This window comes from Callorhinus ursinus, unplaced genomic scaffold, assembly GCF_003265705.2.
Source record: "Callorhinus ursinus isolate GAN/ISIS: 27379988/994484 unplaced genomic scaffold, GSC_fseal_2.0 scaffold7, whole genome shotgun sequence".
In the NCBI taxonomy this organism is placed as follows: Eukaryota; Metazoa; Chordata; class Mammalia; order Carnivora; family Otariidae; genus Callorhinus; species Callorhinus ursinus.
In genome coordinates, this window is record NW_027397069.1 from 59,996,085 (window position 1) to 60,010,634 (window position 14,550).

The 14,550-nt window shown below is 32.5% G+C and overlaps 1 protein-coding gene across 7 annotated transcripts in view; it reads left to right on the plus strand.

Annotated features, from left to right (window-relative positions):
- POSTN (periostin) overlaps positions 1-13,390 on the plus strand; it is a 34,598-nt gene extending 21,208 nt beyond the window's left edge. The window contains exons 17-23 of one of the 7 annotated variants that reach the window (XM_025875036.2): positions 879-959; positions 3,897-3,986; positions 4,715-4,804; positions 5,522-5,599; positions 5,978-6,061; positions 10,389-10,430; positions 12,622-13,390. In XM_025875036.2, coding sequence (XP_025730821.1) covers positions 879-959; positions 3,897-3,986; positions 4,715-4,804; positions 5,522-5,599; positions 5,978-6,061; positions 10,389-10,430; positions 12,622-12,659 — 503 coding nt within the window. In that variant the 3' untranslated portion in view covers positions 12,660-13,390. The remainder of the gene's footprint in view (positions 1-878; positions 960-3,896; positions 3,987-4,714; positions 4,805-5,521; positions 5,600-5,977; positions 6,062-10,388; positions 10,431-12,621) is intronic. The other 6 variants (XM_025875038.2, XM_073894642.1, XM_025875037.2 and 3 more) reach the window with 6 other exon arrangements.
- The last annotated feature ends 1,160 nt before the right edge of the window (positions 13,391-14,550 follow it).

The window sequence follows — 14,550 nt, forward strand, 5'->3', positions numbered from 1 at the left end:
ACACATTTAAAACACATAGTTTTAAATTTTAAAGAAATGATCATGATAGGGGGCACCTGGGTGCCTCAGTCGGTTAAGCGTCTGCCTTCGGCTCTGGTCATAATCCCAGGGTCCTGGGATCAAGGCCTTGTCAGGCTGCCGGCTCAGTGGGGAGTCTGCTTCTTCTTCTCCTCCTGCCCCTCCCCTGCTCGTGCGCTCTCTCTCTCTCTCTCTCTCTCTCTCACTCACTCTCTCTCTCAAATAAATAAAATCTTAAAAAAAATGATCATGATATTAAAGCTGAAAATTAAAGACATTTTAGCCAATAACTTAAATACTGATCATATCATGTTTGTTGCATAGAGCTCATAGTTGGCTGGCTGAAATTTATTTTTACTTTTAATTTTTCTGAACTATTTTTCATATTTTCCTTTCTATATCACTGTTATTAGATGCATGAAAAAATATTTTGTCTTTGTCTTTCAATTTTTTCTTTTGAAAAAGAATCCAACAATGCAATTTAAGATATTATGAATTGCATGAAATTAATCATGTTTGTCTTCTGTTGCTATGCAGCCAATATTTTCAAGAAGTACAAAAGAAGGTAAAGAGCTTTAGTGGTGCAGTTCAAAATTACAGATTTCTAGATAGCATTCCTTACTTAGTGTGTATATATTTCACTGGAACAAACCCAAGTCACTGGACTTCAGAGTACACCAACTGGACATGAGAAGACAAATAGATAATGTACCATGAATATTTCCTGTATCTGACTGCCTGAACATATTACCACAACTTATACCTCAGTACCTAACAAAAATTAAAAAAAAAAAGAGGACAACTTTGTTCAGGTTGTTTTTATGTAAACGTCATTTATGTTCCACTTTCTATACTTTCAGCAACTAAAATTATAACCAAAGTTGTGGAACCAAAAATTAAAGTGATTGAAGGCAGTCTTCAGCCTATTATCAAAACTGAAGGTAAAAATCATGGTTCCTTTTATTGTGAAAAAAATTCCAAATAATAGACTGATTTCTATGAATGTATCTACATTCTTTTTGAAACTAACATGCTAAATATTTCTATATCAATGGCATGCTCATGTAATTGTAGAATGCGGAATGCAAATTATTTAGCAGAGTAGATGGTGCATTCCTAATATTTCAGTACATTTGCTTGTACTTGATTTCATTTGAACCTAATTGGCCATTGCATTAGCACTAGTACCCAGATTAAAAAAATAAGTAAACAAACAAACAAATCCTGAGTTTTTTTTTTTTTTCTGCAGTTGACTCCTTCAGAGTATTTTTTTGTAGGTTTATCTCCAATCTCCCCACATGATGTCTTGTTTAAGAAACTCTTCCAAAAAGTACAGGCATTTTTCATTCAACAACCTAAGAGAGCATTGAAGCTATACATCGATGAAAGCTTTTAAAATTACAACCACATGTGATATATTTTTAAATTAGACCACCAGAAACAGAAGAGGGAATAAGTAGCTGGTGCAGTGAGTCAAACCTTAGAATTCTTAATTGCGATCCTGATCTTCTACCTTTACTGACTACGTTAGCCAACTCCATCCAACATCTTTGATGCCACCTTCATTTCATGTATTTTAATTATTACCAAGGGTCAGACCTTAAGAATGATTTGTTTTTATGTCTAAGCATCTTAATGGGGTGACTTGCCACAAAGAAAACACTAAGCTTTCTTCTTTATTCTGTAAGAAGGATAAAAATGGTCTTCCAAAAAAGGAAAAAAATCATGTTTTCAGTTGAATCTCAAAAAAACTTATTTTAATTTTTTTATTTTTATATTTCTTCTCATTCTCTGAAGTGAGATGGCGATTTCTTGAATATTTTTATCTATTCCTTTATAGGCAAGCCATGATTTACATTTAGATATTGGAAACTTGTATGCAAAAGTTTATTTCCTAGCTAATTAGTTATTCATATTTTTATTTCTTCTTGAGACCTAAAATTGATGTAGTCTTTGAAATCTGTGCTTATTAAAAAAAATACTCTACCTACGGCCATTGGATTACTTTTATATTTGGATGAGAATTTGGTGTCTTAAGAAATTAAATCATAGAAATGTTTTGTTGACAAAATGCTTTTTGATCATTTTAATAAAAAATGATCAAATGATCCTTGGTAATACACTTGATTTTAACATTCTTGTACTGTTTTTAAAATTAGATCCCCTAAAATTTTGTATAATCACTTGTACACAGCTTCTATAATCAAAATCATTCACATGTGCTATTCTTGTTTTCAAAGATTCCTACCTTTTCTTTCAAGCTTCTTCATTCAGCCCATTTATCTTCCCAATCTTTGTCAGTGGGAATCTACTGTATTAATCTTTCTTCAATTAGGAACACAGTGAAGCATCAAATCTACCTGGATTCTGCCTATAAAGGGAACAAGGATGAAAAATGGGGTCATGTCACTTATGTGTTAAAAACTTTCAGTTCAAAAATTCAGAAGTTTTACTTCTGTGTAACATCCTGAAGGAAACAAATAATTATTGTGGCAGCCATTTACAATTGTCCAGCTTTAAGTTTGCTACTGGTTTTTCCTTCTCATTGAGCTTTTGCAGGTCCATTGATGATTCTTGAATTCCCTCTAAATGTGTTAGACTCCAAAACACAATTTTAAGATATTTCTTATAAAAGGTTAACCTTAACCAGATTATAGAATTAAGAATTAATCAACTGAAATTCATTTCAACAAATGAGCATCTTATTGTGCTGGGCACTCTCCTAGGTGCAGGGAGTAAATATGAAAAAGAGATTTGATAAAAACTGCCTTCATAAAGCATAAGGATAGAGGGTATTTCTGAAATTTCAGTTTAGGCTCTTCCAAAGAAACGTCGATTTGGATATTTTATTAACTCATTTCTTGTTCTTAAACTCCTTAAGGGTATTTTCCTTTTGAAATTTCTAAACCTTAACAACCTGGCCTTGCATTTGATACTCAATATCCCTTGATCCCGTAGATCAAATATTATGGTATGAAGCACTCCTTATTTGAAAGAACAATTGTTTTCACTATTTTAGATTGTTTTAGACTAATTCTGGGTAATGGTGTACATTAACAATTTCTGGACAAGCAAATAAATCCTCTCAAAGATAAGCAAATATAGTGATATTCAACTGTTGAAGGGTGTTAAGGTATGAGTTAAATGTACTGAACTTTACTTTTCTTCTCTATGAAATAGTCTTGGTTGACTAATGTAGTAATCAGCTTTCTAACATTCAAAATGATTTTCTCTGGGAGTGAAATCATTTTGTACGTCAAATGCAACACTTGTTTAACTCTTGCATTTGAAGGACTATTTTATTATTAATTAGTAAATTTTTGCATCATTTTCATATATAAGGTAAATACTCAAATCCATTTTCCTATAAAATCTGAAATTCAGTGTCTTTATAGGCATAAAGTTGAGATCTTTTAATGTTCAGTCTTATGCCCATTTGATAAAAAGTGGACAATACTGAGTAATTAAAAATTAAATTAAATTTAATAAGGAAAGAGTAATTGATGATACCAGTATAGTCAAGTAAGATCTACACTAGTTATCATTAGAGCAACTCATTTTCGTACATACTGTATGATTCATAAAGTACATAATACCTTGTGTGATCCTACTTTATGACTACAAATAAATGGATGGACTTATGCTAAATGCTAAAACAGATGAAAGTTAATTTTAGCAGCACCCCAGTAGACTGAGTCATTTGTTCTCATAAATACTGCCTAATTTGAAGACAATGGGAAATGTTTAAAACTGATTTCATAAAGCCTGAAACCACTTTGACGTTTGAATAACAGCAAATGTCAAAATAAATTTCCTGTTCTGCTAAAGTTAAAGAACTACTTTAACATGATAATTTGTCTCCTAAAACAATGCCTCAGGACCCACAATGACAAAGGTCAAAATTGAAGGTGAACCTGAGTTCAGACTGATTAAAGAAGGTGAAACAGTAACTGAAGTGATCCATGGAGGTGCGTTATATGTATTTCCTAAAGCCTAGTTAGGATCACTGTGATTATTTTGAAACAGTGTTGGTTAAATATATTGAACATCTGATGTTTTCTGTTGGCTTTTGTTTTATATAAATTGTGGGAATATTCGTTTCACGGGCTCTTCCTGTTAGGTGTTGTGGTTTTTGGTTTTTTTAATTTTTTTCCAGTGAAATAAAATACAATTTACCTTTAATGAAGTTAGAGTAATTTAACTACTTGGAATTAATTTACCCATTAAGTCACCAGGTCCAACAAAACCATCATTACTGTGCATACGTCAGTGATGATTATGAAGTAGAATAATAATGTCAATACAAAGTAATCTATTGGATTTAGAAGAAAACAATGGCCATTGTGTTAAGATTGACTAAAAATCACTGCTGAGACTGAATATAGGGCTCCCACTCTAATGATGAAGAATTCCCTGGATTCTCACTAAATACTCATTCTGCGGTCAGAAAACAAGTATGGCAGTAAGACACGGAGAGTTAACTTGCCAGCTGGCTGTCTCCCTCACCCAAGATCCAGGACATAACTCTACCATTTAGACATTTGTTGATCTGACTCTGTTTGAGATATGTCCCCAAAATGATTAGGATTGAATTCTAAGCCATATTGCTTTGAGAACTATATTTAATCATTAAAATGTCTAGCTTATGTATCCATAAAGGGCTACATCAAATGTGTTTTTCTCCCTCTACTTTTAGAGCCAATTATTAAAAAATACACTAAAATCATTGATGGAGTGCCTGTGGAAATAACTGAAAAAGAGACAAGGGAAGAACGAATCATTACAGGTAAACTTTGATTCCATATATGGCACTATGCCTGAATTATAAAGGTAAAACCATGGTAAATCTTAAAATAGCTCTCTCTATAAGAATCATGAGAGAAATTGACTAAGTCATTTTCATGGTGGTTACTAAAGTTATTTCTTTTTGGCAGAAATAATATTATTCTTAAATATGCAATCTATGTTTTTCCCTGAATTGGAATCTGTGGACAAATCTATAAGCATGTGTTTTTACTATGCAGATTCATACATGTTATATAATATTTTCACTTAGCTATGTATTAATGAATTAATAAATCCTAGAAGAAAAACCATTCCCTCCTTTGATTTTCTGTTTAGCCTAAGGTCTACACATCTACATACCAAAATATATACAAGTTTGTATAAGACAACTGATCTCTAATTTAAGTAAACCTCTGTGTCAGTCTCCCACCAATGAATTAGTCTAAAATTCTGAATTCAGCTATTTTGCAAGTATTTGTTTAAATGAGCAGTCAGCAACTATGGCCTGTACCACCCACTTATATAAAGTTCTATTGGAACCCAGTGTGACCATCCCTTCATATAATGTCTATAACTGTTTTACCCTAGAGTGACTATTTGAATCACTGCAACACAAGTCATATGGCCTATAAAGTCTAAAATACTATCTGGCCCTTTAGAGTGGAAGTTTGCTTACCACAGTTTTAGACCTTTTTTAAAAAAATTGTCTTTCTTTCAGGTCCTGAAATAAAATATACTAGGATTTCTACTGGTGGTGGAGAAACAGAAGAAACTCTGAAGAAATTGTTGCAAGAAGGTCAGCATGTCTAGAAACATAAGAATGTGACTTTACTTAAGCTATCTGTTTCAAAGTCTAAAATAGTCTTTGAGGCCTTTTACATATTTTCTACTCTATCTCATTCTTTTGTTCAAATTCCATGCCAACATATGAAAAATGTTCAAAGATAAAGAATGAAACTCAAATGACAGTCATGTTGATTGTTTTGTTAATATATTTGTTATATATTGTTCAATAGCTTTAGAAAATTGGCTTATCGAAACAGCACCAAAACTAGAGAAAGATCAAGTGTTGGTCTGGAATTCATTGTTAGCCAGATGCCATTATATATCACATCAAGTGTCCTGTGTTTTTATTACGTAAACCAATTTCTGCTATAAACATGTATCCTCTCAGAGGTCACCAAGGTCACCAAATTCATTGAAGGTGGTGATGATCATTTATTTGAAGATGAAGAAATTAAAAGACTGCTTCAGGGAGGTTAGTAAAAGGGAAACGACTAACCCACTTAACAGGTTCTGGAGACTGAGTTCTTCAACTTTTTAAAGACTGAGCATTCAGGTTTTTCTTTTAATAAGGTTAGAAAAAGACAACATGGTGTGTTGTCTTAAGAGATTGATTGGTTCAATAGTAGTTTAAGTAATAATAATGAAGAAATGATTACTAATTTAAACAGTCTTTAAAAAGTTCTATGATATAAAACTTGGGGAGCAATGAATATTTTTTTTTCTTTGATACAGATAATCAAGGATATTTTAAGTATCTGACAGGGGAATACTTTTTAAATTGGTAGTTGTTTAAAGAAGCCCAAACTGACATATTATATTAGAAAAATGTATTCACTGCCCCCAGAACAATAATAAAAGGCATGTTTATGGATTTTTTAAAGTGCATACATCTAGCAAAAAAAAATAGTGCATTTAGTAATTTTCTTTTCCAAACTACATTCCTGAGAATGGATATTTGTTTTTTCTAACAGTTTGAATGATAATCTATAACTGGAGATGGAAATTATTTTGCATATGAAATTAATCTTTAAAGTATGGAATGTTCTCTGTCTATGGCATTAAAAAGACCTACTTTTAAAAGCAAAGGAGAAAAAAAAAGAATTCAAAATCTTACACAAACTCTAAATGATAATTATTTGAAGAAACAGTAAATGCTAATAAAATATAATTTGGGTAATTGGCATTTGAATAAATGAACTTTTAGTTCATTTTACTAACAACAAAAGTATTTAGACGACAACTTGCTTCAGAGAAACAAGCATTTAAATTATTCAGAAAAATCAAATATGCTTCCTGAAATATACTATGAGTTGAGAGACACAACTACAGTTTGGTATTTATCCAAAATATCATCCAAGATGGCTTTTCTGCTTAAATTTGTATCCCTCTGTTCAAGAAGATGTAAATTCTCTTGGAACCATACATATTATAGGCAATTGTTTCTTTATTCTTTATTTTAACCTAGGTAAAAATCTCTTTATATAGTGTTGAGACTGTTCAGCAATAGTAAAAATAAATTGACCCAATGATTGAATTACCCCTCAATAGAAAAATATGTGTCTGAAAAATACAAGATTTCATTTCAGACAGCAGGGAGTGTGCGGCAAAGCCAAAGCCATAAAAGAACCAAGGTTTTCTGTATTATCTCACACAGAATTCACCATCTACCCACAAATGTTTAACTGTCTGCTAGGAAAACAGGGATTTGAGGGAAGAGGGGAAGAGATTATGAAGATTAAATTGAATTCTTTTTTTTTAAGTCCTTACCATAGTAAGCAGCTTTGTAGAATGGCAGTGCTTTCTAGAGAATGAATCATTTAGTAGCTCTACCTGTATATATATTGCTTTACTTTATTTAGGCTTAAACTTCAGGTAAGTTTGTTTTCTTCTCCTTTAATAAGCCCCGCTTAACAAGTTGATTATAAACAAGGAACTAAGTACATAACAATAACTTCAGGCAAAAGAAAATATATCTGCTACAAGAATATGATATTTTAATTTTAGTTAATGAAATCTTTCTTTAACTCCTGTTTTCTTTTATCCCAGAGGGTGGATTCCTTTAGTTCCCAATATCTGGTTTCTCTACATGTCTATAAAGCATTAATTTCTACAATGCCACATCCTAAGTTTTTATCAGAACATTTCCAAGGTTTTTTTCACATAGTAAAGACAATATAAGCAGTCTAGTTACTAGTATAACTCATATATAGCTAGTATAGTTCAGTATAGTTACTGAACACTAATTGGACATGGTAGGTTTTTTCCTACCCCTGTAAAATCAATGGGTCATCACTGAGTTACAAGTGTCTAGATCCTGAGATACCTATTTACAAAGAAGCTGCTGTGAGTAAAGATTACATCATGCAAGACTGGCCTTCGTTCCTTCAGAATATAGAAAGGTGATCTCTATCCCAACTACAGTCTTCATCTCAAAAGTTTGGAGTTTTCAATCTAGACTGTTCATAGTGGTACATATAGTACATTCTGATGAATTGAGTGTATTCCTCAATTATTTTAGTCATGACTAGTAACATGGCTAAGTGGTCCTTTTGGTACCAATATTGTGGTTTATCACTGAAGTGCTTCAGAGCCCTTACCTCAAAAAATGTTCTTATGAAATGCATAAAATTTCATGCTTAGGTAAAGTTACATTTACTGAAACTGCTAAAGTAATTAAGGGAAAATATCAACCTATAGAGAAAGGAATAAAGATGTCATTTTGGATGATTTTGACAAATCTGCCAATACAAAATGTAAATCCTGTGTAGAGAATAGGGATCAGCTTATAGGTCTGGCTTTTGATCTGGGCTCCAACTCAAACTACTTAAGTAAGTTGATTCTTTTTTTGCTTTGGTTTCTTCTTCTGAAAATGAGGATAATAATGTTACTTATGTCTTAATGAGTTAATGTATGGAAAGCGCTTGGAATAATGCTCGACAAATACAAGCTCCCAGTAATGTTAACTATTATCAGTATCATGGCCAATTATATTTACATAATAAACTTATTAATATAAACTTAAGAAAGTAGTATTTTACACCTAATTTAAATTTCTGAGAGCCATAGCCATATAAATATGCAAAAGTTTTATAAATAATTGGGCTGAAGCACTTTGCATATATCATGAATCATGGTAGAGAAGGGCATTTGTGTGGGATCATTCATATGACTGGTTTATCTTCCCACATTTTGTTTCTTGAAGCATGACTTGATACAACTCTCATTCATTTTGAGATAGCAGAGAGCCAGCCACTGGGAACAAATCTGACTTTCTGCACTTTATTCAGGCTTTCTTCTAAAGATTTTTTTTGCCACAATTAATAATTCTTATTTTACTAGTACCATAGCAAAATAGTAATAAATTAACAAATTACTTAATTGGGTGTTCATTAATTGGATGCTGACAAGTGTATGAAACAAAATCTGAATGTAAGTGCTTGTTTTGAAATGTAATGTTGTAAATACTTCTGTGACCTTGTTTTAAATTATATAATAACTGTTATTTGGAGTTTAATTAAGTCCATTATAAACAATGGTCTTAGTCACTTAAAGATTGAATCCATCTTTTCTTGGCTGTATTTTATAAGCCATTATTCTGTTACCAAATAAACCTGATTTTCAAGAAAATATATCAATTGGAGCATATTCCATAATAATCCTATCTCAAACTTTCCCCTATTATCCAATGTAATGAGGTTTTCTACAGTTCTGTATTATAGTATTAACAAGAAATTATAAATGGTTATACATCTTATATTTTGTGGGAAAAAACATGTTGGAAATGTGCCACATAGAAACAAACTTATTTAAACATTTTAAAAATGTTTCTAGGTGACATACAGCCAATATACTGTTGGTGGTAGTTTCTTGCTTTACTTTTTAACGGAATTTCAGAGAATTGAAAAAATATATATAATAGAAAAATTTTGACTTGATTATTGGGCATAGATAATATATAAAAGCAAGAAGTCAAAATTCAGAGAAAAAAATTTTTAAAGGTAAGCAGAAAAATGAAGTCACTGTAGGAACCATATTTACACTTTGATCTTAAGCATCCGATAGCAGAGTGACAATGTGAATTAGGTCTTGCTGATGAGTTAAAGAAAAAGAAAAACAAAGAATTGGAAAATATTTTGTAACTATAACAAAATACTGCATAGTTATGAAACACTTGAAATTCTTAAATATGAAAGCTTTTATTATTTTTAACTAGTTAATATTATAAATGGTCTTGTAGGATTAGAATTAAATTTGCGAGTATGTTGACACACATTTCCTGAATTGCATAATATTATATTTCTAGAGTTACTAGGACAATGCTATTTGTTGTCCTCATGTTCTATAAGGTAATTATGAATTAATTTACAAGGAGAATTTTACAGAGGCAGAATTCTGATACATCACAAATAGGAATGACTGGATAAACGACTGGAGCTCTCTGAGAAGATACTTCTGCTAAACTTTATATAATGTTAAATATCCCTTCATCATAAAGCAATGCTTTTTGTAAAACAGGTGAAAACATCATGTAAGTCACTTACTCTATGCAAAAATGATACATTATATGAGGCTCCAAATGCCATAATGAAACAATGTTTTGCAAATAGTGAGCATTCATTATGATATGTGGAAAACAAATGTCTGTCTTTGGCCAATGAAAAAGTCTCGCTGTTTCAAAAGAAAATCTACATGTTTAAGTGATGCTTATTTTAAAACTTTTTACTTTTCTTTACTTACGGTCTCTTGTCTGATATTTGCCATAATTTCAAGTATTTCTAACTACAACTATTTAATTTTAGACACACCTGTGAGGAAGATACAAGCCAACAAAAGAGTTCAAGGTAAATGTATTGATAGTAATGTGCATATGGGACACATGTTTTGTTATGTTAAGATAAGTCAAAGAATAGGGTTTTAATATATTTTATTGGACTTTGCTGTCTTTTAGGGAGAAAAGTTAGCAAATTTGAGTCAAAGTATTTTGATGATAAAAATCAGAAAATAGATTATTCATTCTCTGCACTGTTAGTAAAATCTAAGGATAACAAATGTTAAAGGAAAGGCAATTATACTCACATAAACTGCTAGATTTTTGGAAGCACTGAGATAGACTCAAGTAGAGTTAAGTTGAAAAGAAATCTGTCACTATGAGCCAAGAAAAATTTGGTTGCTACCTGAACTCTCTAAAAATGTTATTATTTGAGATCAGGCTACAGTTTGAAACATAAGTAAATTAAAAACTGTACACATATAGTTATTAGTATAACTTTGTACAAAATTTTGATACAACATGTAGATTATACACATGTATGTATCACTCATGCACTATAATTTTCTTCATAACCATACTTATGTGCATTTTCTAATCTTTCACTTAGGTTACCTTGCATTTGGGTACATTACATAATCAAAGATTTTCTGTATAGAAATTAGAATAAATTACAAGTTTGGAATTTTTTAAATAATTACATATTAATAGTCAAAAAATTGCAAGGCTTATATATGCATTATAGGTATATCTGATTTTAAGCCAATCTAATATAGACATTTGAAATAAAAAATCAATTGCATAGATAATTTCTTTTTTTATTTTTTTATTGTTATGTTAATCACCATACATTACATCATTAGTTTTTGATGTAGTGTTCCATGATTCATTGTTCGTGCATAACACCCAGTGCTCCACGCAGAACGTGCCCTCTTTAATACCCATCACCAGGCTAACCCATCCCCCCACCCCCTCCCCTCTAGAACCCTCAGTTTCTTTTTCAGAGTCCATTGTCTCTCATGGTTTGTCTCCCCTTCTGATTTACTCCCCTTCATTCTTCCCCTCCTGCTATCTTCTCCTTTTTTTTCTCTTAACATATATTGCATTATTTGTTTCAGAAGTACAGATCTGTGATTCAACAGTCTTGCACAATTCACAGCGCTCACCATAGCACATACCCTCCCCAATGTCTACCGCCCAGCCACCCCATCCCTCCCACCCCCCACCACTCCAGCAACCCTCAGTTTGTTTCCTGAGATTAAGAATTCCTCATATCAGTGAAGTCATATGATACGTGTCTTTCTCTGATTGACTTATTTCACTCAGCATAACACCCTCCAGTTCCATCCACGTCATTGCAAATGGCAAGATCTCATTCCTTTTGATGGCTGCATAATATTCCATTGTGTATATATACCACTTCTTCTTTATCCATTCATCTGTCGATGGACATTTTGGCTCTTTCCACAGTTTGGCTGTTGTGGACATTGCTGCTATAAACATTGGGGTGCACATACCCCTTCGTGTCCCTACATTTGTATCTTTGTGGTAAATACCCAGTAGTGCAATTGCTGAGTCGTAGGGTAGCGCTATTTTTAACTTTTTGAGGAACCTCCATACTGTTTTCCAGAGTGGTTGCACCAGCTTGCATTCCCACCAACAGTGTAGGAGGGTTCCCCTTTCTCCACATCCCCGCCAACATCTGTCGTTTCCTGACTTGTTAATTTTAGCCATTCTGACTGGTGTGAGGTGGTATCTCATTGAGGTTTTGATTTGAATTTCCCTGACGCCAAGTGATGTTGAGCACTTTTTCATGTGTCTGTTGGCCATTTGATGTCTTCTTTGGAAAAATGTCTGTTCATGTCTTCTGCCCATTTCTTGATTGGATTATTTGTTCTTTGGGTGTTGAGTTTGATAAGTTCTTTATAGATTTTGGATACTAGCCCTTTATCTGATATGTGCATAGATAATTTCTAACTGAAGGTTTTATCAGGGATTTCTTCTAAGCATCCTAATCCATCCAGATTTTCAAAAGAACTACAATCCTCAAATTTTAAATTATTATTTTCATATACTTTTGATCAAAAGATAACCTTAATTTCATCATCATAAACAGAGGATATGACCAAGAAAACATAATCTAATGTTTATTACAATAAGAAATGATGGTCTTTATAGATATAGTCATGCACAGAATATCACATTATTAAATTCTAAAGTTTCATCACATTTACAATCTATGTGTTCTCCCTTCTTCCTATCAGGATCTAGAAGACGATCAAGAGAAGGTCGTTCTCAGTGAAAATCCAGTAACCAGACAACAAAGTTTATACAACCCTAAATGAATAACCTGATCTTAAAGGAAAATAACAAGAGCCACATTGACTTCAGGAAATGAACAACCAGCACAAAAAAGCATTGAACACTTCTGAATACAAATTTCATCTTTTTTTTCTCTGAATGAAATTGTGGGGTTAGTCTCCTGTGGGATAGGAACTGAAGGAAATAGAACACCTTACATACAGGTTTTTACATCTTGACATTAAAAATTCTGGCTAACTTTGGAATCCATCAAGAAAAATTCTTGTCAATGCGTTTATTACAACTTAAATCTCACATTCCATTGAGAAGATTGAGCCTTGAATCTAAGAGATAGATAAAATGTATGCAAGCAGGTACCTCTCCATGGGAAGCTAAGTTATAAAAATGGGTGCTCATTATTAAAAAATAACAAAATGTTTACTTCAAAAGGCTTTGCACATTTCTAATACAATGTGGGTTTACCAGTAAATTATGCTATTTCTACAACCAATTTTGTACTCTTGAAATGTTTGTCATATGCTTTTTGCAATACATATTTTTATCTCAAACATTTCAATAAAACATTTTTTTTCAGTTATAAACAGAATTACTGTTTATACTGTACTTTAAATTGGGTAGTTCAGAAAACTCAAGGTTTAAATTAATAAGTGGTTTGGACTTGGGAACAGAACTTTATACCTCTTTTTTATAACAAATACTCATTAAAGGGAATTGAATGAATTTAGTGTTTCTTGAATTTTTAAAACTATCTGTTATATAAAGAATCATTACACAATGAAGCAATCATTAAGCCTCAACTGAGTGCCTAATATAACCCTAGAACCATGCTAGATTGTGAAGATCCAAAACATGAATCAGTTAAGGTTCTCAAAGAGTAAAGAGACAAATCACCAATAATTCACAATGTACCATGAGCTATAGTAGAAGAATAAAAAGTACTACACAAACACCAATACAGCAATCAATTTTTCCTAGGCTTTTGCTAGAGATAGGGAAAGCCCCAGAGATGCCCTTAACTAAGAGTGAAGTAATGTGAGTGTCCATTGTATAGCAAAAGAGGGGAAGAAAAATATTTGTTTGCAGAGAATGGTAAAGAGATCAGTTGATCTAGTCAGATCTCAGCAAGTATCATCCTCACTTGGTCTAGTTGAAATAAAAGCAATCAGGGAACAGAATCCATACTGATGAGAAGCTGAGTGGTGACTGTGTAATAAAACTGTTTATTATAAAACTGAGGAAGGCCAAACTGAAAATACCAGTCTGGATCAGAGATGTCCAGCTTGGATTGGAGATTCGGTACTAAAGTACCACTAAAGGATCTGGAAATTTTTTTTTTTTTTTGGAAATTTTTTTGAGTAGGTGAAAGCATTGGGTCTTTAAGATGCAGTTGGGATGAGGAAGTAAAATAGAAAATTCTGGCAGCGACTCTTACTGAGGAAGTGCTCAATAGCCTTGGTTTTCCAGAATGCTTTCTAGTCTGGAACAGTGGTGTGATTTATGTATAGCATTTAAAGCCCTTGCTAGGAAGCAAAATGCCCTAGCAGCTCAGTACTCATCTAGAGCATTTAGAACTTCAATCTCAACTGGACAGAGTGTGGCCATTATCATCTCAAAGTGATTCAGAGGAGGTGGTTATATAAGGTGGTACTGGTAGAATATACTAAACCATCATCAACAAAGATAACTATTCCAGACAGCATGTTGTTCATGATCCTCTAGAAGATCCCAAGATAATTACATAGAACAAATAGTAGGTCGGCTTATACATTTAGCACCCTTCAGGGTTTTCATTTGATGATGAGTTGGACTTTGAATATAGTAGTTCAGGACAATAGGAATGAGGTTAAAGTCTTTATAAAGACTGCTAACTT